Source organism: Bos taurus, chromosome 1 (genome assembly GCF_002263795.3).
Source record: "Bos taurus isolate L1 Dominette 01449 registration number 42190680 breed Hereford chromosome 1, ARS-UCD2.0, whole genome shotgun sequence".
Lineage (NCBI taxonomy): Eukaryota > Metazoa > Chordata > Mammalia > Artiodactyla > Bovidae > Bos > Bos taurus.
Window position 1 is genome coordinate 3,085,287 of NC_037328.1, and position 26,617 is coordinate 3,111,903.

The 26,617-nt window shown below is 45.7% G+C and overlaps 1 protein-coding gene across 1 annotated transcript in view; it reads left to right on the forward strand.

Annotated features, from left to right (window-relative positions):
• The first annotated feature begins 17,976 nt into the window (after positions 1 to 17,976).
• The window catches only part of URB1 (URB1 ribosome biogenesis homolog), a 77,078-nt gene continuing 68,437 nt past the window's right edge, over positions 17,977 to 26,617 (forward strand). Inside the window, exons 1-4 of the mRNA NM_001205980.1 lie at positions 17,977 to 18,118; positions 20,378 to 20,517; positions 21,454 to 21,605; positions 22,509 to 22,641. Coding sequence (NP_001192909.1) covers positions 17,977 to 18,118; positions 20,378 to 20,517; positions 21,454 to 21,605; positions 22,509 to 22,641 — 567 coding nt within the window. The remainder of the gene's footprint in view (positions 18,119 to 20,377; positions 20,518 to 21,453; positions 21,606 to 22,508; positions 22,642 to 26,617) is intronic.

Consider the following 26,617-nt stretch of genomic DNA (forward strand, 5'->3'; position numbering starts at 1 on the left):
CTTTCCAAAAAGTCAGCTCTTCACATCAGGTGGCCAAAGTATTAGAGCTTCGGCTTCAGTAGCAAAATGGAAACGCGTGGCTCCTTGCTCAAAAATCATTACAAATTTCAAGGTAGTGATGGCAGGGCAGTAAACCCAGCATGGTCTCTTCGAACACAGGGCCCTGAGTGACTGCACAGGCCACGTGCCCATGAAGCTGGCCCAGGCACTACCAGTATGTCCTTGTCTCAAATATAGAAACTGACAACCCAACTCATGAAGATCAACTGGATCCTTGATTCAGTTGAATCAATTCAGATCAATTCAGATCCTTCAGCAGGATCTGAAGTCCTCTTAAACTGCAAAGGCACAGGAATTAGGAGAAGGATGCTAAGACGGAATAAAATAAAAGTGTTGCTTTCTATGGAATGGACCATTGGCCCTTCTTGCATATGAGCTTGAGAAGTGCCTCCGTACCCAGGATAATTGTTCTGTGTCTAAGATGCATCCTTGGCAGACATTGTAAATTACGTACCTTAATTCCTGCCATTTTAATTTTTTCCTTTTGAAGCCACCCTGTTCCTTCTTCACGGCTCTAAGCTTCCACCTTATTTTCCTCCTTCCTTGAGATCCTCCCTATGTAGCCAAATCTATTTTGGAGGATGTTTGTGTGCTAGGCACTTCAACTCCCAGCCCCAAGCCGGTCCTCTCTCTAAGCCATCAGGTAAGGCTTTGGGGCTCTCAACAAAGATGGGCTGCAGCTGCTCTGAGAAGACATAAACCACCATTTGTCAGCTGCAAAGAAACCAACCTTTCAGCTCAGGATACTGAAGCCTAATGTCATCCAGAGCTAAAAAGGCTTATTTTTAGAAAGCAACAAACGGTGGTTTGTTTATAGAGCTGGTACCAAAGAGCCACATCAATAGCAAACAGCACGCTTACTGAGGACTGTGAAAGCTGGGGATGTAGCGGAGAGAGGCTGCCAGGGGAATGTTTGACCCAAACGTCCTTGGAAGGAGGCCTTGAAGGACAGGGGCTCAACACTGGGGTTGGTCCAAGGTCCAAGGCGTCAAGTGCAGGAGTCTGTACCTGGCCCCTGCCACCCACAGAGGCACTGCACCTCCCTGTCTTTCATCTTTCAAGTTTTGCAAGAGGAAATTGCTGGACTCAAAATCCCACTTTGGCTCTAAAAGCCCATACTCTAAATTAGACGTAGGATTTCAGGAAACTGGGCTAAATCTCTACTGGTTCCTTGACATTCCTTAATGCTTTTGCTTGTGTGTGTGTGTGTGTGTGTGTGTGTGTGCTCTTAGTTGCTCAGTCCTGTCTGACTCTTTGTGACCCCATGGACTGTAGTCTGCCAGGCTCCTCTGTTTATGGAATGTCTCCAGGCAAGAATGCTGGAATGGGTAGCCCTTCCCTTCTGCAGGGGATCTTCCCGATCCAGGGATTGATCCTGAGTCTCCTGTACCACAGGCAGATTCTTTACCATTTGAGCCACCAGGGAAGCCCAATGTTTCCTTAAATACATATTTTAATTTCTTTCTTTCTTTTTTTTTTTTGCATGTTGTTTTTATGTTGTTCATATTTTTCTCTTTGTAGATGAAGAATATAGTATGAACAAATGTTTTTCTGGGGGGCTGTTTGGTTCTTGGAGCATTGTGAATGATTAAATTCAGCCAAATCTGGACATCAGCTCATCCAATCCTAAAAGGCCTCACACTATGTAATCTTGCTTTTTTAAAATTAGTTTTTACTGTGATAAAAATATGTATAACATAAAATGTAGCATCGTCACCATTTTAAAAAATTCATTTATTTCTAATTGCAGTATTGTGTTGATTTCTACCAAACATCTTCACCATTTTCAAATGAAGGTACAGTTCCTGCAACCCCAGGAAAGTCTAGGAACTGACAAGGGCGCCCTCTGTAGGTGAGACTCTTAATTTACGTCTTAGGAATGAACCCTGGCCTGTGAAATTCATAATCATTTTTTTTTTATTGTGGAATCCCGGGGACAGGGGAGCCTGGTGGGCTGCTGTCTATGGGGTCACACAGAGTCGGGCACGACTGAAGTGACTTAGCAGCAAAACACATCTGACCTAAAATGTACCATTTTAACCATTTTTAAGTGTACAGTTTAATGGCATTTGGTACAGTCACATTGTTGTGCAACTATTACTTCCATCTGTCTCCCTAACATTCTTCATCTTCAAAGCTAGAGCTCTTTCCCCATTAAACAAGACCTCTCCTTTCTCCACTCTCCCCAGGCCCTGACAATCAACATTCTACCTCTGTGTCTATGGATCTAACTACTCTAGGTCCCTCATATAATTGTGATCATACAGCATTTGTCCTTTCGTGTCCAAATTCTTTCACTTAACATGAGGTCTTCAAGGTTCATCCATGTTGTAGTATGTATAGAATTTTCTCCCTATTTAAGGCTGGATAGTATTCCAGTGTAGGTGTACACCACACTTTATTTATCTTTTTATCTTTTGATGGACGCTTGAGTTGTATCTGCCTCTTGATATTGTGAACAACATGGCTATGGACATGGGTATACAAAAAGAAAGGAAGAAAGAAAAACTGAATTTAAATGATCATTCCCCAAAAAGTAAAGTAGTACTAATTGCTCAGTCCTGTTGACTGGGGAAACTTAAAGCTGCTGCTGCTGCTGCTAAGTCGCTTCAGTCGTGTCCGACTCTGTGCGACCCCATAGACGGCAGCCCACCAGGCTTCCCCATCCCTGGGATTCTCCAGGCAAGAACACTGGAGTGGGTTGCCATTTCCTTCTCCAAACCAAAAAGAAAAAAACCTGAAGTCCATTGATGGGAATTCTGAATCCACAAAAGTGAGTACCAATTAAGGGTATAGCAGAGAGTCCCAAACTTTCTCAACTCATGGTGGCCTTAGGGTCTCAGAGACTTTTTCCCAGGGCCCTAGGTAAAAAAAAAGAAAATCAAATTACTGAATTGTTACAAATTTATGAAATAGTTAGACCCAAACAACTTAGTAAGTACTTATGTTCTAACAATTAAGTACCTATGTGAGGGGAAATGCACAGCATTTAAAAGAAAAAATATTTTTTCTTTTATTCTTAAATAACCTCAGTTATTTACTAAGGAGATGTGTGCACCTATTAGGCATACTGCTATCTTTCTAACCTTGAAATCACATTAGACACTTCTACCCTTATTTTCTGTTTCAGGTAGATTTTTCTTGGCTCTTACTTCTTATTATAATAACCACTGAAATCCCAGCTTTGCAAAACTCTTGGTATCTTTGACAGAAAAGTAACACACAGAAAGAAAAAGAAAAAAGAAACAGAGCACAATTGAATGCTCAAACTATGAAATATCTTGAGTTCACACTTTGCAACGGCTGTCAGGAATTGATGCATTTCCCTCCACTTATAAAACTTGTCCAATCTGTGAGTTTCTTGGGGCGCTCTGGGCAGCTGGGTTCCTGATTTAAGAACTGCAAATCTAGACTATTTGAAGACTCCAGAGACCTTACTTTGCCAACAAGAACTGCATAAACTGTGTCTGGATGACTCTCCAACAACCTCGCTCATACGACTCTGGCCCTGCCTCCCTTGTAGACACACTGCTCCCTTTGCTGCTTCCTGACCCCTCTGATTATGATGCTGTCTCAGCGCCTTTGCATTTGCCGTGGCTTCTACCTGGAATGGTCCCACCGCCTCCCTGAACTGCCACAGTGCTCTGAACTAACTCGTTCAGAACTGGCCACCACTTCCATTGTACACCATTCAACTTGACCTGCCTGGCATTCCATTGGTCTTCTTGCACTTTCAAGGTTGATTTGCCCCACACAAACCTCTTTGGAAATATGATTACATGTGAAGTTAGTGATCCAGGACTACTTCAGTAGCAACAAAGTAAAATTGCAGTGTTGACGTAGTTAAAATGTTACCGAGCATCAATACTCAGAGAGGAGACCTAAAGGAGGAGAAGACAGCAAGTGTCACTTGCCGGGGTCCAGCCCCGGTGGATCCAGGGAATTCGAAGCGGGGACGGCGTCGGCGAGGATCAGGAAACAATTGCTTAATTAAACGTTAATTAAGGATATAAAGAGTAATAGAATGAGGATAGCTCAGTGAAGAAATTCAGTGGAGAAAAGAGGCTGAAATAAGGATAGCTCAGTGAGGAAATTCAGTGGAGAAAAGAGGCTGAATAATTCAGCCAGAAGGTAAGAGAAAGAACGACATGGTGAGACCAAGTTTTGGTGAACAAGGCCTGCACTTTATTTTCCAAAGTAGTTTTTATACCTTAAGTTATGCACAGAGGATAATGGGGGAAGGGGTAGAGTCATGCAGTAAGCCAGGCTTTCTTCCTGCAAACTTATCATATGCAAAAGTTTAGGTGATTTGCATCATCTTCTGGCCCGGAGGCCTTTTTCTCTAAAGGTGATTATTCTAAAGTCAGGCGCCAGCCTCCAAAAAGCATTAGATAAAGTTGCATTCCTACAGAGCAAAGGTGTGGTGGGCTATAACAAGAAAAAGAATGAACTCAAGGGTCCCAGGTTACAAACATTAAAGCTACTATTTACACCAATTATATTAATCAATACACTGCCAGGGACACAGCAGGTAAGGGATATGGAGACTTAGCAGCAAACATTGGCCCAACAAGTGAAAATCCCTTCACCAATACAATTTCTAATCAATCTTTTAACTGCTCAAAGGAATCTGTATTTAGACAGTTTAGAACATCTCATGCCTCTCACAGTTTGGAGGCTCTGAGCAATCACATGTGGCCGGAAAAACCTATTCAGGCAGGCTAGAGGACTTCCAAGGGAGTTTGTAGGTTGAAACACTGTCACACCCAGGAATTATTAACTGGAGCTGTAAGCTAACTCTTTTTTCAGAGAGGTAGTGGGGGACAGCCCCCCGTAAAGTCAGAGGTGTAGGTGAAAGCACAAAGCACAAAGTAGGCAGACTCTGGTTTTGGGGGTAGATTGCTCGAGAATTTCCAGGGAGACTCCTGAGGCTTGATCCCGCCTTTGCGTATGCCAAGCCTCCTTCCTCATGACCTTTGCCAGGGGCGGAGCTCGCTCCCCGCAGTCACTCAGCTGCTGAGACCTCTAATTCCAGATTGTTTCTGGACGGGTGAAGAAACCCTTCCCCGTCTGGAGGAAGGAACTGCAGTCTTACTGCTCAGGCTGGGCAGAATTTGTGTGCACGCTTTCCAATACACCACACCATCATTTTCCCATTCATCTTTGGGGCCATCTCCCCCCCTCCGTTTTTGCTCATTAAACTTTGTTTTCAGGGGTCTCAAAATTATGTGCCTAAGTTTTGGTCAAGTTGTTTCCATTAAAAAGTGTTTATTTTAAAAGCTAATAATTTAAAATTGCCCCCCTCCTGGCTCAGTGGTAAAGAATCTGCCTGCCAATGCAGGAGACGTGAGTTCAGTTCCGGGATTGGGAAGATCCCCTGGAGGAGGGCATGACACTCACCCCAGTATTCTTGCCTGGAAAATCCCATGGACAGAGGAGACTGCAGGCTATAGTCCATGGGATGGCAAAAAGAGTTGGATACAACTTAGCGACTAAACAACAATAGTAACAACCTCCACCTCCCCACCCCCAGCTCACCAAACATTCTCTTTCCCTTCTGAAGGTTTTTAATGAAACATTGTTATCATTAACCAGTCTTTTACTATTACATTTATATGGCCAATTGAGGCAAACAGTGCCTAGATCATTCTTTTACCATCTATTAAAATAGGGGTGCAGGCATTGGGGATTACTTTAGCCTCCTGAACTTTCTAGGCCGACTCGGTGACCTTGCCAACTCCAGCAGCCTGCTGCTTTGATGACACCCACAGCAACTGGCTGGCCCATGTCATGAACAGTAAAACGACCCTAAGGAGGATCAGAGAATCTCTCAACACACATATTAGCCTCGCAAGATTTCCAGAACATGGACCCACCTTCTAGCTTCTTCTCAGAAAAGCAGTCAAAACTCCTCTGTTCAACAAATCTGCAAGCAATGTGAGCTGTGTGACAACTGCACACAGATGCATGGTGTCACTGGTTTGTCCTGAATGGTTCAGGATGGTCAGGAAGTCAGCTGCTTCCACTGGTAGGTCATATTTACTGTCACCATAAGAATGGTTGGAGAAGGAAATGGCAACCCACTCCAGTATTCTTTCCTGGAGAATCCCAGGGACGGAGGAGCCTGGTGGGCTGCCGTCTATGGGGTCACACAGAGTCGGACACGACTGAAGTGACGTAGCAGTAGCAGTAGCATAAGAATGACGCCATGGCAAACATCTTTGATAGACACCTTCTCAACACTGAAGCCCACGGACTCCCCAGGAAGAGCTTCCTTCATGGTGTATTCCAAGGGACTGGACTTCATTTGTATCACTGCCTGGAGCCAAGTGACCATCATGCTGGGGGTTGAGAACAGCAGTCTCCACGGGGATAGTACCAGTTCCATCAATTTTATAGACGTCCTGGAAGGGCAGACAGAAGGGCTTGTCAGTCGGATAAGTTGGTAGCTGGATGCAATCCAGAGCTTCAGGCAGTATGGTTGTGCTGGCACGGCCATCTTTATGGATGACTTTCCATGGCTCCAGAATGTCACCATTCCAACCAGAGCTGGCACAAATGCTATTGTGTCAGGCTTATAGCCAGTTTTCCTAATGTAGGTGCTGACTTCCTTAACAGTGTTTTAGTATCTCTTTCTGGCTGTAGGAACCCTTTTGTTAACACCAACAGTTACTTGTTTCACACCCAGTGTGTAAGCCAGAAGGACACGCTCATAGGTCTGGAGACACTAGCTTCAAATTCACCAACACCATCAGCAACAATCAGGACAGCATGGTCTGGCTGAGATGTGCCTGCAGTCATCTTTTTGATAAAGTCTTTGTGTCCTGGGATATCAGTGATGTCACGTCATACTTGCTGATCTTGCATTGCCCCAGGGAGACGTTGATGGTGGTACTACCTATCAATGGGGATACCACACTCACTTTAATCTTTCACTTTATCCAAGACACAGGCACCCTTGAAGGAGCCCTTTTCCATCTCAGCAGACTCTTTCTCAAATGTTTATGGTTCCTCTGTCAGCGCCCCACATTTGTAGATCAGATGGGCATGAACGTCAGACTTACCTGAGCGGCGTGTCCAGTGATGACAGAGTTGATGTGAGTCTTTTCGTTTGCCGCTTGGCTTAGATTCAGTGGTGGGTTTCACCACACCTGTGTTCTGGTGGAAAACCTATTGTTAGTGAGGAGTGCCATCTTTATCATTTGTCAAGTTCCTATATATGCATAGGTCTTGGTTTTCTTTTGAATACATTTTTAATCTTGGACTAATTCTAGATTTGCAGAAAATCTGAAGAGAGGAATTTGGTACAGCCTCACCCAGTTTCATCTAATGGCCATATTTTTCATGCATATTTTGGTACTCTTGTTCAAACTAAGAGACCAACTTGGGTACATTGCTATTAACTAAACTCCAGACTTTATTCGTTATTTCACTAACTTTTCTGCTAGTGTCCCTTTTTCTGTCCCAGAATCCAGTCCAGGCCATCAAAGTGTGTTTAGTTGTCATGTCTCTGCAATCGAATCTGCTCTTTGACAGTTTCCTAGTCATTCCTTGTTTTTCATGATCTTGACAGTTTTAAAGAGTATGGGTGATGTATCTTTTTAGACTGTCCCTCCACTTAGATTTTTGTCTGACGTCTTTAATATGATTGGGGTCATAGATTTGGGGAAGGATCCTCTGAATGTGAAATACCCTTCTCATCACATCAGGGTGCATGGTAGCAACATCACTTACTGCTGGTGATGTTAACCTCGATCACTTAATTAAGGTAGTGGTTGTCATGTTTCTCCACTATAAAGCAACCATTTTTCCTTTGCCATACTCTAATCTTTGGAAGCTGGTCACCAAGCCTACACTGGAGGATGGGGGAGGAGTGTGTGAACTAAGTTCCACTTCTTGGATCAAGGAATATCTACATATATTATTGGGATTACTTTTGTAGGAAGTATTTGTAAGGAAGCTTACCTTGTAAGGAAGATCTTTTCTCCCATTTATTTACTTTTCAATCATTTTTAAAGCAGTATAGACTTATAAATATTAATTTATACCTGAGATTATAATCCAATTGTTTGGATTATTTTTTCACTCAAATTGTTAATTATTTTGTCACAAATTGTTCCAGTGGGAACTATCTCAGGTTGGTTCCTAGGTCCCTTGGACATATAATTGCCCCCCACTCCCCCACCCCCCACTTAAAGCATTTCTTACTTTATGGTACTACAAGATGCTCTGGGCTCATTTTATATGTGCCCTGTCACAGCCATTTCTCCAAGGAGTCCTAGTTCCTTTTATTTGATAATGGTATTAGAAATCAAGATGTGGGTGTTGGGTGTGCTCAATGCTATTGGGGTATCACTGCTTATAAGTTCTGTCAGTGAAAAGAGCTGGGAAATATATGCATGTGTACAAATCCAGGTACAACAAATATCTATACTTATTTCTGTATCAGTTTATCTCTTTATATTAAATAGGAGGCCACCAATGTCTCCAGGCTTTATCCAGTCCCACAGGTTCATTCTAGCCTTGCTGTGCTGTGTTTAGTCATTCATTCGTGTAGAACTCTTTGCGAGCCCATGGACTGTAGCCCGCCAGGCTCCTCTGTCCATGGGATTCTCCAGGAAAGAAGACTGGAGTGGGTCGCCATGCTGTTCTCCAGTCTTCCCAATCCCAGGAGTCGAATCCATGTCTCCTGCGTTGCAGGTGACTTCTTTACCATCTGATCCACCAGAGAAGACCATGAATACTAGAGTGGGTAGCCTATCCCTTCTCCAGGGGATCTTCTTGACCCAGGAACTGAACCTGGGTCTCCTGCACTGCAGGAAGATTCTTTACCAGCTGGGCTACCAGGGAAGCCCTAATTTTAGCCTTACCTTTTTGCTTATAAGTATCTACCTTCTTTAGCAGTGAGAAACCTGACCCCCATTATCTCCCATCCATTTGCTTATTGATTCAACTCCAGGATACATGAAAAGCAGTTTCAGAGTTGTTAACCTATACTTCCATGATACAGGCCTTTTTTGAGTCTGTATTCTGTTTCCTAAGGTTATTTGATTCCAGCTTGTGCTTCTTCCAGCCCAGCATTTCTCATGATGTACTCTGCATATAAGTTAAATAAGCAGGGTGACAATATACAACCTTGACATACTCCTTTTCCTGTTTGGAACCAGTCTGTTGTTCCATGTCCAGTTGTAACTGTTGCTTCCTGACCTACATATAGGTTTCTCAAGAGGCAGGTCAGGTGGTCTGGGATTCCCATCTCTTTCAGAATTTTCCACAGTTTCTTGTGATCTACACAGTCAAAGGCTTTGGCATAGTCAATAAAGCAGAAATAGATGTTTTTCTGGAACTCTCTTGCTTTTTCGATGATCCAGCGGATGTTGGCAATTTGATCTCTGGTTCCTCTGCCTTTTCTAAAACCAACTTGAACATCTGCAAGTTTGCCGGGAGAAATATCAATAACCTCAGTATGGCAGAAGGTGAAGAGGAACTAAAAAGCCTCTTGATGAAAATGAAAGAGGAGAGTGAAAAAGTTGGCTTAAAGCTCAACATTCCGAAAACTAAGATCATGGCATCTGGTCCCATCACTTCATGGGAAATCGATGGGGAAACAGTGGAAACAATGTCAGACTATTTTTTTTTGGCTCCAAAATCACTGCAGATGGTGATTGCAGCCATGAAATTAAAAGACGCTTACTGCTTGGAAGGAAAGTTATGGCCAACCTAGATAGCATAATAAAAAGCAGAGACATTACGTTGCCAACAAAGGTACATCTAGTCAAGGCTATGGTTTTTCCAGTGGTCATATATGGATGTGAGAGTTGGACTGTGAAGAAGGCTGAGCTTTCTTCAAAGAATTGATGCTTTTGAACTGTGGTGTTGGAGAGGACTCTTGAGAGTCCCTTGGACTGCAAGGAGATCCAACCAGTCCATCCTAAAGGAGATCAGTCCTGGGTGTTCATTGGAAGAACTGATGCTGAAGCTGAAACTCCAATATTTTGGCCACCTCATGTGAAGAGTTGACTCATTGGAAAAGACTCTGATGCTGGGAGGGATTAAGGGCAGGAGGAGAAGGGGACGACAGAGGATGAGATGGCTGGATGGCATCACCGACTCGATGGACATGAATTTGGGTCAACTCCGGGAGTTGGTGATGGACAGGGAGGCCTGACGTGCTGCGATTCGTGGGGTCGCAAAGAGTCAGACACGACTGAGTGACTGAACTAAACTGAAGGTTATTTGACTTTTTTTTTTTTTTACCATTACCATTCTAATTTGATTATTATAACTTTAAGATATGTCTTTATCCAAAAAAGTCTTTTTCAGTTAGCTACTCACAGACATTTATTTTTCTATACAAATTTATTGTGGATTTTTTTAGTTTCTTGATTTTGACTGGAATGGCAATAGTTTCTTTTATAGCTTCATTTAGAAAGACTTAACAAATATGCACCGTGAAGACCTTCGTCCATGAATATTTTACTGTCTAGTTAGTAAGATCTTCTTTTACAATTTTCTCCTTAAAGATGTTGTGCAGTCATTTTAACTCTGAGATTACTTTTAGTTTTGAAAGTGTTTTGAATAGTTGTTTCTAAATATGTTTGTAATTATATTTAAATATTTACTATTTAAAATTTATGTTTGTATAATGTTTTACTCCTGTGTTTTGTTGTTTTGCATCCTTTATTTTTCCATCCTCACTGATCTTGCCACACGTATGTTTACTTAATCTAAAAACCAAAGCAATCAGCTTTTGGTTTGTGAATATTCTTTATTGTTTTTCTCATTCTACTTGTAACTGATTTGGCTCCTTATCTTTGCTTCCTTTTCCTTCTTACTTCTTTTGGTTATTCTATTGCACTTTTTCCAATTTCTTGATTTGAATATGTATTATCAGTTCATTTGTTTTCAGTTTTTCTTGCTTTCTGATACATATGCTTCAAGCTATAAATTTTCCTCTAAGACTTGTGTCCCACAGATTAAGCAATGTAAAGTGCCCATTTTATTGCATTCCAAGTCTTTCATAAATTCCCTAGTGCTTCCCAAGGATTATTTAGAATTTTTTTCCCTCTCATAGACTTATGAGATTTTAAAAAGCCTATCTTTTTATTATCAAGGTCAAATTTTACTGCCTGATGGTCAGAGAACATGGTCTGTATGATATTAATTTGGGGGGAATGAATTTGCACCTTCTTTGTGGCCTAGGAGATTGCCCATTTTTATGACAATTCCATTATATTTAAGAAGAAAATGTATTCTGTTTATGTGTGTAAAGTTCTCATACCATCAATTAATTTGAATACATTGACATTCAGATTTTTTATATTTTTTCATATTTCTGTCCAGTGACTAAGAGGTTAAACTAGTTTTCACAATAGCTTTGAAATTTATCATTAACATTTTAATCTCTAAACTGGGTATGGATTTTGCTCCATTTTGCTGTTCAAAGAACAGGGCCATCAACTCAATAACCTAGTATTTTTGAAGAGTCTGGTCTGAGATCTGGTCATCAATACAATATATGTTAATTGAGGATATGACTCTTGTGGGACTTGTCCTAGCAGAATCAGTGCAGGGGCTTCCCTCGTGGCTCAGATGGTAAAGCGTCTGCCTACAATGTGGGAGACCTAGGTTTGATCCGTGGGTCAGGAAGATCCCCTGGAGAAGGAAATGTAAACCCACTCCAGTACTTTTGCCTGGAAAATTCCATGGACAGAGGAGCCTGGTAGGCTACGGTCAGTGGGGTTGCAGAGCATCGGATACAACTGAGCGACTTCACTTTTTTTCACCCTCAAATGGATTTGGAAGTATATTTTTAAACATGAGGGCATCCTCCCCCCCAAGTATAAAATGCAATATATGGCACAATGGCTGGAATTCACAAGCAGATTCACGCAGAATGTTCAGAATACCCCCACCCCAGCCCCCATTCAATACCACAGTGACTAAAACACACCTACAAGAAATTCACCTGGGGAGTTGTGATCTCCAAATGTCCTCTTTTAATGTATAAACCATTTGTGGATTGGTTGCAAGTTGATATTATTCTCTAACACCTTATGGTTGTTGTCGTTTAGTCTGTCATCTGTGTCCGACTCTGAGACCCCATGGACTGTAGCCTGCCAGGCTTCTCTGTCCGTGGGATTCTCCAGGCAAGAATCCTGGAGTGGGTTGACATTTCCTTCTCTCAGGGATCTTCCCAACCCAGGGATGAAACTCACATCTCCTGCATTGACTTGTGTATTCTTTACCACTGAGCTAGCCACCTGGGAAGCCCATCTTACGGTGAATTTACCAAATTCACCTCTTTTCCGATGACCAGCTAGAAACAGCTTTTGTAAGGAAACAGGTTAAGCAGAAAGGGTAGGGAAGAAGGGGGACTTAGCATACAGAGTGAGGCACAAAAATAAGTACTTCCAGGGATATAAATTCTGGAAAGTTGTGGCTGTTGGGGCTTTGGGAAGATGGGAGCAGCAAGAAGCTGCTGTGTGCATCTGTGAGGAGGTGGGTGAGCAGAGAGTGGACCTGGGGAAATTTAAGAAGACAAATGTCATCTATGTCATGATTTTTATCACCGGACCTCACACTTATGGCTAGTTTATTCCATATTGGACAAGAGGGGAACATTTTCTGCTCTTCTTCACTTTAGTCTCAGAGAAGAAAAAAGGACAAATTTGATGCTTATGTTTTCTTATCTTTCTTCAGTAAGAAATTCACAATGACTTAACCTGGATCATACTAGTGTGATGTATCTACTGCTCAAATATTAATAATTTGTTTAATAATTATATGGTCTTGCAACATCTAATAGCATCTTCGGTTCTTCGTTAAATTCTGTTGTGATTGAACTTATCAGGTGAGTCGCGTTCTCAGTGACACTGTAAATCTCTTAAGGGTAAGGCTGCTGTGTAAGACTTTTCTGAATCTATTATGGCTGGCTGTCTAGTGCAATGCACATAGCAAATATTATGTAGGTTTACTTGCCTCTTCTAGCCTATGGACACTGTCTTTCACTGGAGTTCAAGTAACTGTCTTTGAAAGAATGCTTCGTTATTCTCACTGAAAAACAGATAATGGAATAGTCTTGATCTCAGGTAACTGCCATACTAAAGAGACTAAAATTTGCATCAGGAAAGAAAGGAATTCCATACCTCTCTGGGTAATGTGATTGGATTCACAAGCTGTTAACCAATGAAATGATGCAGGGTAAATTGTTAAGACAACTTCATCTTATGAATACAAGGTATCCTTCCGACATCCTGAGAGTCTGTGATAAACATGCTTTCATACGAACTTGACACGGTCTTTGATAGAGCATCTCCCTTTACCCCTTTCTAGAACTTGGGTTTCACTCTGTAATATTGAAATAGGAGTAAATAAACACACTCACTTACCAGATGTGAATGAGAAATATGGCCAGAGGAGATGAACTGGTGGGCGAGTAGAGGCTGGACTCTGGCTAATTCAGCACAGTCCAGGTGCCAGTTCATAAGCTTGTGGACTGGAAAACCTGTCTGCTGAGGCTTTTTGACAGCATACCTAGTCAATGTATCTTTTCGAATAGATTGACATCAAGACCCAGGTCTCTATTCATTTATATAGACATTTAACTAATTGACAAATATTTATTGAGCCCTATGAGCTGCCAAGCCCTGTTCTCGGCAGTGAAAATGAAGCACTGAATTTTCTTCTGTGTCATTATAGAACGCACATTTTAGTAAAGGAGTCTGACAAACAAATAAGTATCTAATATTACTAGTAGGTGAGGAGAAGGGGGTGACAGAGGATGAGATGGTTGGATGGCATCATTGACTCAATGGACGTGAGTTTGAGTAAACTCCAGGAGATAGTGAAGGACAGGGAAGCCTGGCGTGCTGCAGTGCATGGGGTCGCCAAGACTTGGACATGCCTGAGCGACTGAACAACATCAGCAGGTGATAAAGGCGACAAAGGAAAACAGAGGAGGGTACGACACTAGGGAGTGAGAGGTGGAGAGGAAGAGCCCACAGGCAGTCAGAAGACGGGCCACGTGAGGCCCGGGCAGAGTTTCAGAGGCAGCAACAGCAAGCACAAGGGCCCTGAACTGGGTGCCCGCTGAGAATGTCCTAGGAACAGTGGTGCTTATTTTCAGTAGACTGGAGTGTTCTTGGGGCAAATAAAGTCCTTTCTCTCCATGCAGGCTTGTTACATAGAAAGGATGCCACCATCCAGAGGCTGATTGGTGAGCCTCATATCTGAACAAGTTGGGTTAGTGTCTGACGCATCCACCTGTTCTTCTGAGCCATACCCCATATGGTATGTCTCTGGCTAAGGCTGGGATGGGCAACAACACCTTCTCTTTCTTGGTTTTTAAACTGAGGTTAGGAAACACTGGGTGAATGGTCCAGCACCCGTCAGCTGGGTAGTACTGGCAAGTTCTCCCACTCGTTCCCTTTTTGTAGACAGCTGATGCAGGTCAGGAAGCAACAGTTAGAACTGGACATGGAACAACAGACTGGTTCCAAATAGGAAAAGGAGTACGTCAAGGCTGTATGTTGTCACCCTGCTTATTTAACTTATATGCAGAGTACATCATGAGAAATGCTGGGCTGGAAGAAGCACAAGCTGGAATCAAGATTGCCCGGAGAAATATCAATAAGCTCAGATATGCAGATGACACCACCCTTATGGCGGAAAGTGAAGAGGAACTCAAAAGCCTCTTCATGAAAGTGAAAGAGGAGAGTGAAAAAGTTGGCTTAAAGCTCAACATTCAGAAAACTAACATCATGGCATCTGGTCCCATTACTCCATAGATGGGGAAACAGTGGAAACAGTGCCAGACTTTATTTTGGGGTGCTCCAAAACCACTGCAAATGGTGATTGCAGTCATGAAATTAAAAGACGCCTTCCTCCTTGAAAGGAAAGTTATGACCAACCTAGATAGCATATTGAAAAGCAGGGATATTACTTTGCCAACAAAGGTCCGTCTAGTCAAGGCTATGGTTTTTCCAGTGGTCATGTATGGATGTAAGAGTTGGATTGTGAAGAAAGCTGAGAATTGATGCTTTTGAACTGTGGTGTTGGAGAAGACTCTTGAGAGTCCCTTGGACTGCAAGGAGATCCAACCAGTCCATCCTAAAGGAGATGAGTCCTGGGTGTTTGTTGGAAGGACTGATGCTGAAGCTGAAACTCCAATACTTTGGCCACCTCGTGCGAAGAGTTGACTCATTGGAAAAGACCCTGATGCTGGGAGGGATTGGGGGCAGGAGGAGAAGGGGACGACAGAGGATGAGATGGCTGGATGGCATCACCGACTCGATGGACATGAGTTTGAGTGAACTCCGGGAGTTGGTGATGGACAGGGAGGCCTGGTGTGCTGTGATTCATGGGGCTGCAAAGAGTCGGACACAACTGAGCAACTGAACTAAACTGATAACATGCCCAAGGCCACACAGGCAGAAACTGAATAGTTTTTGACTGTTTCCTACATCTCTCTCCTGCTCCCTCCTCTCTCCCTCCTGTCTCTTTGGTCAGGTCCACTCTGGTTGAAAACAAATTTGGTGGTTGGCAATAAACCACAGAAAAGAACCCGTGTTGACAATTAGTCAAAATTAAGTCTGTCTTAGAGAACAAACTCATGGTTCCTGGCTGGGGTGGGTGGGGGGAACATTGGGGGAAAAGGATGGTTAGGGAGCTTGGGATGGACATCTACACACTGCTATATTTAAAATGGATAACCAACAAGGACCCACTGTATAGCACAGGGAACTCTGCTCAGTGTTATGTGGCAGCCCGAATGGGAGCGGAGTTTGAGGAAAATGGATACATGTATATGTATGGCTGAATCCCTTTGCTGTCCACCTGAAACTATCACAACATTGTTATCTATTATACTCCAATATTAAATAAAAAGTTTTTAAAAAATAATTAAGTCTGTCTAGTAAAGTAAGCCAGAAGGAAAAACACCAATACAGTATACTAATGCATATATATGGAATTTAGAAAGATGGTAACAATAACCCTGTGAACGAGACAGCAAAAGAGACAGTGATGTATAGAACAGTCTTATGGACTCTGTGGGAGAGGGAGAGGGTGGGAAGATTTGGGAGAATGGCACTGAAACATGTAAAATATCATGTATGAAATGAGATGCCAGTCCAGGTTCGATGCACGATACTGGACGCTTGGGGCTGGTGCACTGGGACGACCCAGAGGGATGGTATGGGGAGGGAGGAGTGAGGAGGGTTCAGGATGGGGAACACATGTATACCTGTGGTGGATTCATTTTGATATTTGGCAAAACTAATACAATTATGTAAAGTTTAAAAATTAAATAAAATTAAAAAATAATTAAGTCTGTCTTTCCTAATAAGAGTATTACCCTTTACAGCCTTAATTTTGGGCATATCCCTGTCTCTTAATATTGCTGCAAGAACTCATATCTGGTCAGGCCACTTGCTCTGACCTGCCTACAAGAAAAGCATTTCCACAAGCACAATAGTCTTGCTTGTGCTTGACTCACAGTCAATCCCACAGACGTTTCCTATTAGAGATTCTGGAACTTCAACAGGTCACAAAAAAACCCACATCCTTAGACATTCAATACAGATTTGCTTACAGAACCCAGGAGAGTATTTCCTCAAATTAGAGGGCGAGCTAACTGATGATTCCAGGAATCACCAAATTACTCATCTCATGACCTGGTTCATGATTTATTTGAACACATAACCACGTATTGATGAAGGGGTATTAAGGAATGCACCAGCCTGTTTTTACTATTGATGCCTCCATTTTATTTCAGAGTATTTCATGTGGCTCTCAAGTCAACGAGTAACATCTTACAAAGACACACAGTCCTTTTTCCCCCGTCAAAGCAGTTTTGCACACATGGCATCATTTTCTCCGCTCGGCAACATCTGGCTTCGCTGTTTCCATTTTAATGACCGGGGGCTTAGACGTGGCGGCCGCTGCGCTGTCCACTAGGGGTTTTCACAGACACGACTTCATTTGATCCTCTCCTCCCACCCTGCAGGGCCGAAAGGGTGCCCGTCCTCCCATTAGTTAGTCTGTCTGCGGTGACATCCCACCAGGCAAGCCTGTCTTTGCCCGAGAGGTGAGATAAACTAAGGGTCGGGGTTAGGGGCATCCGCAAGACTTCGGACCGGTTGCCTTACCAAGGACCTCCCCGCAACAAGCCCGCCTGGCAATTAAGTTTAGTCGCTCAGTCTTATCCGACTCCTTTGGACCCCATGGACTGCAGCACGTCAGGCTTCCCTGTCTTTCACCATCTCCTGGAGCTTGCTTAAACTCATGTCCACTGAGTCGGTGATGCCATCCAACCATCTCTTCCTCTGTCGTCCCCTTCTCCTCCCGCCTTCAATCTATTAGCCAGGGGCATCCACCCTCCCGACCCACCAGGAGGACTTCAACTTAAGCAAAGCATCGAATCCCGCCGCGTGTTAATCAAGTTCCAGAGGCCACAGCAGAGCGTCCTCGGGGCAAGAACGATCTCACTGTGCTGCGACTACGGGTCTGGGCTCGCGCCCTTCGGGAGCGGAGGATCTGGGGGTTCTTCCTGCTAAGAACCCTCGAGAAGGGCCGCCGAAGGCCCTCTCCTAGCCGCGGCCGAGTAGGGGAGGGGGAGTGTGTTGCGGGGAGTGTCACCTCGCTCCCGAGCCGCCAGCGACCCAGCTGCTACCGTAGCACCATACGGGAACCCGAGACTCGGAAACCGTTTACCTCTACTACAGGATTTCTGCCGGACCGCGTTGCTCACAAGCCCCGCCCCTTCCGTCGACTTTTCTCCATAGGCCCCGCCCCTTCCGCAGCCCCACCCCCGTTCCCCCCACGTGTGAGCCCTGAGAGGCTGGCTGGGTCACCGCGCGTTTGCTTCCGCCAGGTCTCCGGGTGTGTGGATCCCGGCGCGCCGCCCGCTTGGCCATGGGGGTCCCCAAGAGGAAGGTCTCGGGCGGCCAGGACGGCGCGGCTGCCCGGGCGAGCACAGCCAAGCGGGCCCGCACCGAAGAGCTCACGGGCGTGCGCTTCAAGGCTCAGCTGAGGGACCCGCAGGGCGCGGGGCCGGGTGAGTGCAGCGGGGAAGAGAGCGCGAGCTTGAGAGGCGATCTCCCAGCTTCTTCTGTCTGCGTGGGGCCTCCGTGTGCAGACGCAGCAGCTCCTTTCTGCAGCGAGGGTCAGAGCCCAGCCTCCCGATTTGTAGTCGGGAAACCGAGACCTGGGTGCCGGGGAGTCCAGGGCCACGATTTGCTTGATGGTGACAGTTTCCCTGCGAGTACATGCTTCCCCTGCCCGGGCAGCATCTGTCAGCAAGCTCTAAAATTCTTTTTATTGCAGTTGTTAGGAAAGTGGGTAAATGTACTCCTCATTCATCACAGCAGATACTTATGGAGTCCTGACTGAGTCGGAGGCTTTCCTCATAGCTCAATCGGTAAAGAATCTGCTGCAATGCAGGAGACCCAGGTTCGATTCTTGGGTCGGGAAGATCCCCTGGAGAAAGGCATGGCAACCCACTCCAGTATTCTCCATGGAGAATACCATGGACAGAGGGTTATAGTCCATGGGATTGCAAGAGTCAGTTCGGGGCTGTTCAGTGAGCCTGTTTGCAGTTACTGCCATGGCTGTCATCTCTGTTTTGCGTAGCTTTGATTCTCCACCACTCACACTGACCCAAGAACACGTAATAAGCTATCACAGGAAGCCACCACAGGGTCTGTCAGTTGACCAAGATTAGTGACTGATACGAAGTAGATTCTATAATTCAACTTTTTGAAAAGTGTGATCACCCTTGCACAACTTCTTGTAATCCATTAGAAAGTATTTAGATTATGAGGACAAAGCACAATCGAATTAGGCTAATATGTGGAAACACTGGCATTGTGTCAAAATGAAACAGTGACAGTGTTTCTCTTAAGTGAAAAATTAAGTTCATGGCCAGAATATCCTCAGTTTCTAGTTTGTCTTCCACAGATTTTTTTTTAAAGGTTTGATATCTGCAACTGCTAGCTAGTACTAGGAAGATGATACCTGCTTTAGCACAGAATTACACATTTCATTCATTCATTTGTTCATTAGTTTTTGGGGAAGGAAATGGCAACCCACTCCAGTATTGCCTGAAAAATCCCATGGACAGAGGAGCCTGGTGGGCTACAGTCCAAAGGGTCACAGAGTTGGACATGACTGAGTGACTAAGCACATACATTTCATTCATTCATTTGTTCATTATTTACAAGGGGCTGTTATTTGCTGGGGTAGGGATCAAATGGTAAGAATCAGATGGGCCCTGCCATTTTTAGATTGAATGTGTAAGTGAGAACATACAGTATTTGTCTTTCCCTAACTTGTTTCATTTACTGCCTTCAGGGTTCATATAGAATGTTGCAAAAGGTGAAGTTTCCTACTGTCTTTTTTTTACTTTTTTAATTTTGGCTGCACTGAGTGGCATGTGGGATCTTACGATTGAACCTGCACCTCTTGCAGTGGAAGCTTGGAGTCTTAACCACTGGACCACCAGGAAAGTCCCCAGTGTCCTTCTTTTTTAAAGGCTGAATAATATCCCATTGTGTGTATTTCTTTCCTTTGTTTTTTTTGATATGGACAAGTTTAAAGCATTTTTATTTTGCTTTAGTTATCTATTTGTTCACTCATTTATTTATGTATGGCTGCACCGTACAGCGTGTGCCAGCTGAGTTCCCCGGCCAAGGATCGAACCCATGCCCCCTGCAGTGGAAGCACAGAGTCTTAACCAGTAGACCACCAGGGTAGTCCCTGATGTGGACCCTTTTTAAAGTCTTTATTGAATTTGTTGCAATATTGTTTCTGTTTTCTGTTTTGTGTTTTTTTGGCCAGGAGGCCTCTGAGATCTTGGCTCCTTGACCAGGGGTTGAGACCTGCCCCTCTGCATTGGAAGGCGAAGTTTTAACCACTGGAAGTCCCTTTTATGTGTATTTCTGTGTATAGATATACCACATTTTCTTTATCCATTATTCCCCCTTCAGTTGATGGGCGGTGGGGATGGAGAGCAGGGTTACATTGATAAAGACCCAGAGGATGCCCAGGAGCATCGAATAGTAACCCATCAGGAGGATTCCTGCAGCAGGAAGGGTTCTGCTCTCAGCCAGTGCCTTTGAAAGATGCTCCCCATGACTTAAGGACATGTCCTCTTGATCTCCCTGTCTCCACCCTGCTCCTCTGTTCCATCTTGTCACGGGCGGCTTCCAGTCACCTGGCTATTTCCTGCCAGCAATCTCCCTCTGTCACCGTAGCACCAGGGATTGTTTCTAAAGAGACTGTCCTTATTAACATCTGACCCTGCCTCTCATTTCAGCCCTGGAGGCATTTGTTTCCGCTGCTAAGAAGCTCCCCCGAGAAGATGTGTACGATGTTGTGGAGGGGTACATCAAGATTTCTGTGGAGTGTGCCGAGATTTTCCAGCTCCTGAGTGGGGAGAAGCGCCCTGAAAGTGAAGTACGCTTTTCCTTACCTGGCCTGATGGGGAGAAGCAAAAGTCAGTGCTACTGTTGTGTTAGGGCTTCCCTGGTGGCTCAGTGGTAAAGAGTCCACCCGCCAAGCAGGAGACCCAAGTTCGATCCCTGGGTGGGAAAGATCCCCTTGAGAAAGAAATGGCAACCCACTCCAGTATTCTAGCCTGGAAAATCCCATGGACAGAAGAGCCTGGTGGGCTACAGTCCACGGGGTCGCAAAAGAGTTGGACACAACTGAGCGACTAAATAACAACAACTATTACGTTAAGCTTGATGAAAAGAAATGTGATATAAATCTCCAAAATTACCAGTAGAAAGTTACCAGCTTTCTACTGAAAATGATGTTTTGTGCCTGGGCTGTAGAGATACATTCATTTTTTGCATTGTAACCTTTGAAAGCCTTTAGAGGAAAGTGCTAACTTGTTACTGGTGAATAATAGCAGAAGGAAGGATCATAGATTCTTGTCTAAACACACTTGGTTTCTGAATGGTTTGCTTTAATGGAAGGGAAATAGGTAAAGACTGTGTGTCCCAGGTAGAGATGTATATTGAGTTGTCTGTTGTTTTCTGCTTCCAAAGAAGGTCAGAATTTGAGGCGTTTATGAACCTGTTGAAGTCTCAGGATTATTGCTGTAAGGCTGTAGACCTGAATATCCCCAAAGCAGTGAGGTGGAATCATTACTAGAAATTTCTCTTTTAATTTCATTTGGTTTAATTGTAAGCAAGCTGTTCTCTATTTAGCTAGACTCTTGGAGCAAGGCTAATTCCAAACTCAGGGCCTGGCAGATCTCTGTGTCTGATTCGGGATCTGGCAGGTTGAAAAATTTAAACCTGCAGGTGACTGTGGCTAAGACAAATGTCTGTAGAGGCGGAAAAGAAAAGGAGATGATTTGTAAGCACCTCGGTTCTGTCTTTGCAGATGCTTTTAGTATTTCAAGTTTTCGAGGCCATATTATTGCGGACAGCCAGTGACCTTTCCCATTTTCACGTGGTGGGGACCAACATCGTGAAGAAGCTAATGAATAACCACATGAAGCTCATCTGTGAGTCCCTGTACGCCTCGGGTTACAGGTACGTTGGCCGCCTGTACGTGGCAGGACTGGCCTTGGACTTGGTCAGCGTTCAGCTCTCCACGAGGGCACTTGACCTTTTCTGTACCGCCCGCAGAGCTGAGCTGTTTCCAAGGCTATGGCAGAGTCCCTCCTCCTCCTGTTGACTGTCCCCTCGCTGTCACCGACTCCTCTGCTGCTTCGGGTCCCTCTGCTCCCGCCCTGCCACTCCCCCTGTGGTCTAGGGAACACCCCAGACCTCCTTAACGCTGCCTGTCCTTTTAACCCTCATCTCCTAGGTCTTCGCAAACTCCTTCCCTCTCCACCTTCATAGCCTTGCGGAGGTGTCATCTCAGGGAGGCCCTATCTGACCATCCCATTATGGCACAGCTGAATGTGTGCCATAATATCCATAGCCATCTCCTGACCCACTGTCTCCCTCCACTGGGATGCAGGGTGCATGGCGGTGGGGCCTTGACGGTCTCGTAAATTGCTGTTTTCCCAGCACTTAAATAGGGTGTGGTAGGTGCTCAGTCACCGCGGATTCTGGGTGACCTCCCGCAGGGTGGCAAGCCGCCAGGCACTTGCATCTAGAGATGTCCTCTGTGCAGAAGTCTTCCCCTGGCTGGCACTGGGTGGGAGTGGGGTCCAGCTCCATGATGATTTACTGGAAACAGACATGTCCGTCTTCTCTCTACCTTCATCTTGAGTTCTTGGATTGTCCTCAGACTCAGGTTTTTAGCTTTCTTTGAAGATTTTGTTAGGGTATTTTTTTTCTTAAAGAAAGGGCATGTCTCCGTGTTTCCTTCCTCCTGGTTTCTGGTGTGGGGCCAGCAGACCGCACAGAGAGGTTGCAGCTGGCTCGAGGCGAGGGGGCCTTTGTGGTCCTGCCGTCACGACACCAGGTCCCGCTTGTCCTGAACAGGATGGCTCGAGCCTGCCTGAACCTGATGGCTGCCATGGTGACCCAGGGTCCCGAGGCCGCCAGGGACGTCTGCAGCCATTTTGATTTGAATAAGAAGACCTTGTACACCCTGGTGACCAAGAGGGATCCAAAGGTGAGGAGTGTCTCATGTGTTTCCCCCTGCCCTGAGTGTTTCCTTTCCTTCTAGGGGGCTGCGGTGGTTCCTGGGTCCTCCTCCCTCTGGCCTCGGTCCTCACGTAGATGGAGTGGGAGGCCTCTGTGTGAAAGGTGTGTGCCTCGGCAGCCACTTTGAGCCTGTGAGGAAGGGCGGCCTCGCCCCGGCTGGTGGTGGGGGCCCGGTCGCCTGGTGGGGCCTGAGTGACAGGGACGTGAGGCCAGCTCCCCTGGGGCTCAGCGTGGCGGGGCCTCTCTGGCCCGTGAGGATGGTGCAGCTGGCGGGCGTCTTCCCAGAGCGGCGGTGGTGGTCTCCATGGGCCTCACGGGGTGGTGCTCGTGGTGGTCCTCCCATGCTTGTCCCGTCCACTGTGTGGAAAAGCCCTTGAGAAGCCACGCCAGTGAGCTCATCAGAAACGACATTTATAGCTTTTTAAAAAAATAATTATTATTTATTCTTTGCTTTATTTGTGACTGTGCTGGGTCTTCATTGCTCTGCGCGCTTTTCTCTAGTTGTGGCACGCAGGGGCTGCTCTCCAGCTGCGGTGTGAGGGCCTCCCCCTGCCGTGGCCTCTCCGCCTGTGGAGCACAGGCCCTAGGCACACGGATGTCAGTCGCTGTGGCTCTCTGGGTGCAGCTCCCGGGCTCTAGAGCACAGGTTCAGTAGTTAGTGGCACAGGCTCAGTTGCTCTGTGACATGTGGGAATCTTCCTGGATCGAGGATTGAACCCGTGTCTCCTGCGTTTGGCAGGCGGATTCTTTACCACAGAGCCACCAGGGAAGCCTGACGTTTGTGGCTTTTTAATATGTTCCTTGTGCCTCCCAGTTAGAAGTCTTAACAATGGGTAGGGGCTGGATTGTGCCAAAGAGAATCGAAGTGTGAACGGTTGGTTGTGAGAGTTGTCTAAAGAAGAAAGGTTTTCTAGGAGCTCCAGAAGTTTCCCTTGGGTTCGAAAGGATCTTGAGGGAAAAGCACGAGTTTCAGAACACGTGAGCCAGAGCATGGGCACCCTTCCAACCCCTGTGCTAGCTGTGGGTGGTCGAGGTGCCCCTTCCTCTTTGCAGGGTCTGCCCTTCCCACTGAGGTTCCCATGTGGCGCTAGTGGTAAAGGATCTGCCTGCCAGGGCAGGAGACGTGGGTTCAATCCCTGGGTTGGGAAGATCCCCTTGAGAAGGGCATGATAGCCCACTCCAGTGTTCTTGCCTGGAGAATCCCCATGGACAGAGGAGCCTGGCAGGTTACAGTCCATGGAGTCTCAAAGAGTCGGACGTGACTGAAGCAACTTAACACACACACACCCTCACTGCTGGCTCCGTCCCCCACGCCCCCTTCCTTGGCATTGGCATCAGGTGACAGAGGCCCACCTCTGTCTGCCCGGGTGGAGGAGCCACACTAGAACAAGTGACTTCTGCAGCCAGGCGTGACCTCCTTCTCCGGCTCTTCCTAGGAAATAAAGAGTTTCTATGCTGCCAGGTAATAACTAGACTGAAGGTGAATCACAGTAACAATAGCGTTGAAGGTTTTTCTGGAATAATGATTCAGGTTTTCTCTGAGGAAAAACTTCCAGGTCTTCGTGTTTCATGGATATACTATAGTCGGTGTGTTCGAAGTTCCACTTAATGAGTGACGGCTCCTGGCATCTGAACGTGTGTCTGACAAAAAGAAGGTGTGTGCTATCCACCCCCGAGGGCAGACCTGGCTCTCTGGTCTTCCCTGGCCATCAGCCTGGCAGTAATTACCTGTCAGAATCCCTTCCCTTTCCCGCCCTCAGTCTTGGCCTCAACCCACCCTTCCATCTTACGTAAAGTGCACGTCAGCAGACAGGCCATCCGGACCGCATAGCATGGGAAAGCCCAGTCCTTGTCCGGGTCCGGCTGCTTCAGCTCAGGGCCTCCACAAGTCATTTTCCCTCTTGATCTGGAAAACGGGAGTTAACTGTAGAAATGAAAGTATTTTTGCTTTGCTTAATCATCCGTATCAAGTGTCTTACATACTTTGTGCGTGCTGTGCTAAGTCACTTCCGTCCTGTCCAACTCTTTGCGACCCCACGGACTCTAGCCCGCCAGGCTCCTCTGTCCGTGGGGTTCTCTAGGCAAGAACACTGGAGTGGGTTGCCATGCCCGCCTGCAGGGGATCTTCCCAACCCAGGGATCGAGCTCACGCCTCTCACGTCTTGCAGGTGGGGTTCTTTACCACTGGGGCTACCCTCTGCATTGGAAGTGTGGAATCTTAGTCACTGGACCACCAGGGAAGTCCGAAACTTTGTATATTGTAGGAAATAGTTTCTAGACAGTAAAAAAGTTTTTTTCATATGGGAAGTGTCAGGAACATTCAAAAATAGACATCAGCACAGTGACTTCCTATGTCCCTGTCATCCAACTTCAGATGCTGTCATCCTTTCCTGCCTTTAAGTTTTGGGGCAGACAGTCAATTACAGCATGTGTGTGTGTGTGTGTGTGTGTGTGTGTGTTTGTATGTGTGTGTGTGTGTGTATGCTAAGTCGCTTCAATCAGACAGAGTCATGTCCAACTCTTTGCAGCCCTGTTGACTATAACCCGCCAGGTTCCACTGTCCGTGAGATTGGGTTGCCATGTCCTCCTCCAGGGGAATCTTCCCGACCCAGGGATCGAACCAGCTCTCTTGCTTCTCCTGCGTTGGCAGGCGGGTTCTTTACCACTAGCGCCACCTGGGACGCCCCTCTTACAGCACATCGCACATATATTTCGACTATAAATATTCAGTATCTCGAACAGAAAGCAACATTTTAGAAAACAAAACCATGGTGCCATCATCATACTTAACACTGTGAATAACCATCGTCTGATGCCCAGTTCAGTCTCAGCTTTTCCCCCACTGTCTCAGAAACATCTGTACCCTCTGTGGTTCAAATCAGGATCCACACAGGGCTACAGGGGGTGTTCTGCTGATGCGTTTCTTAAATCTCTCCAGATCTTTGAATTTTCTGCTTTTCTCCCACTTTTTTTTTTTTTAAGTCATTTAGTTGTTGAAGAAGCTAAGAGAGATATTTCTTTTCAATGTTTTTAACATTTTGGAGGGAGTTATTCAAGCCTCTTGAAGAAAGAGGACTATGAATATTTTTTCTCATCCAAAGAAAGCATTGTTAAAAGTCCTGTGCCAAAGAGCTGTTTTACCAAATATGTTTTGGTCTATTTCAGACAGTGTTTTGCAGAACACGCCGTCGAGTTCAGGATGTTTTCTCCCTGGGGTAACAGCCCCGTGAAGTCAGAGTGTAGGAATGAGGGCAGGCGTGTGTGGCCTTCTTGCCTTTGATGGAGTTTGCTGGAGACGCAGGGCGGCAGCTGGGGGCAGCGAGGGGCTGTGGTCAGGGGGACAAGGCCTGGCAGCGGCTGCTGGAGAATGAACAGCCAAGGCTGTGTCTCAGGGGTCTTGTTTTCCACCGTGTCAGGAATCTGAACTTTGGGGTTCTCTGGGACATAAAAGATGGATGCCAGCGGGTGAGAACTAACTTCCGTTTCAGTTCAAAATCCATTGCTGGCAGCACCCGTGAGAGGGTCTCTGCTGTGCTCACATGGGATAGAAAGACCTAGAATGGCAGTTCGGGACCAGCACTCCAGAGCCCTGATTCCCAGGACTTCAGTGGACAGAGAACCCCAAACATCGGGAGCCTTTCCAACTCAAGGGGGAAGGATGAAACCTAATTTCATTTTACCAGGCAAGTTTTAGCATTTTGCCAGAATTCTTTTCGAGTTTAAGGCGTGTGAAGACCAGGATAAGTGAACTGTGCTTGAATCAGGTGGCACGTAGGTTTGAACGGTGAGGCATCCAGATGGCTTAGAAGCAGTGGTCGCTTGAAGCAGTTACTGAGGACAGGGATAGTATCCGAGTCACCTCTGTGTCCTCCCAGCCTGAGGTTATGACACCTTGAGTGTCACTGGTGATGTATTAACGTAGAGTTGGTGAATGAAGGCCCAGA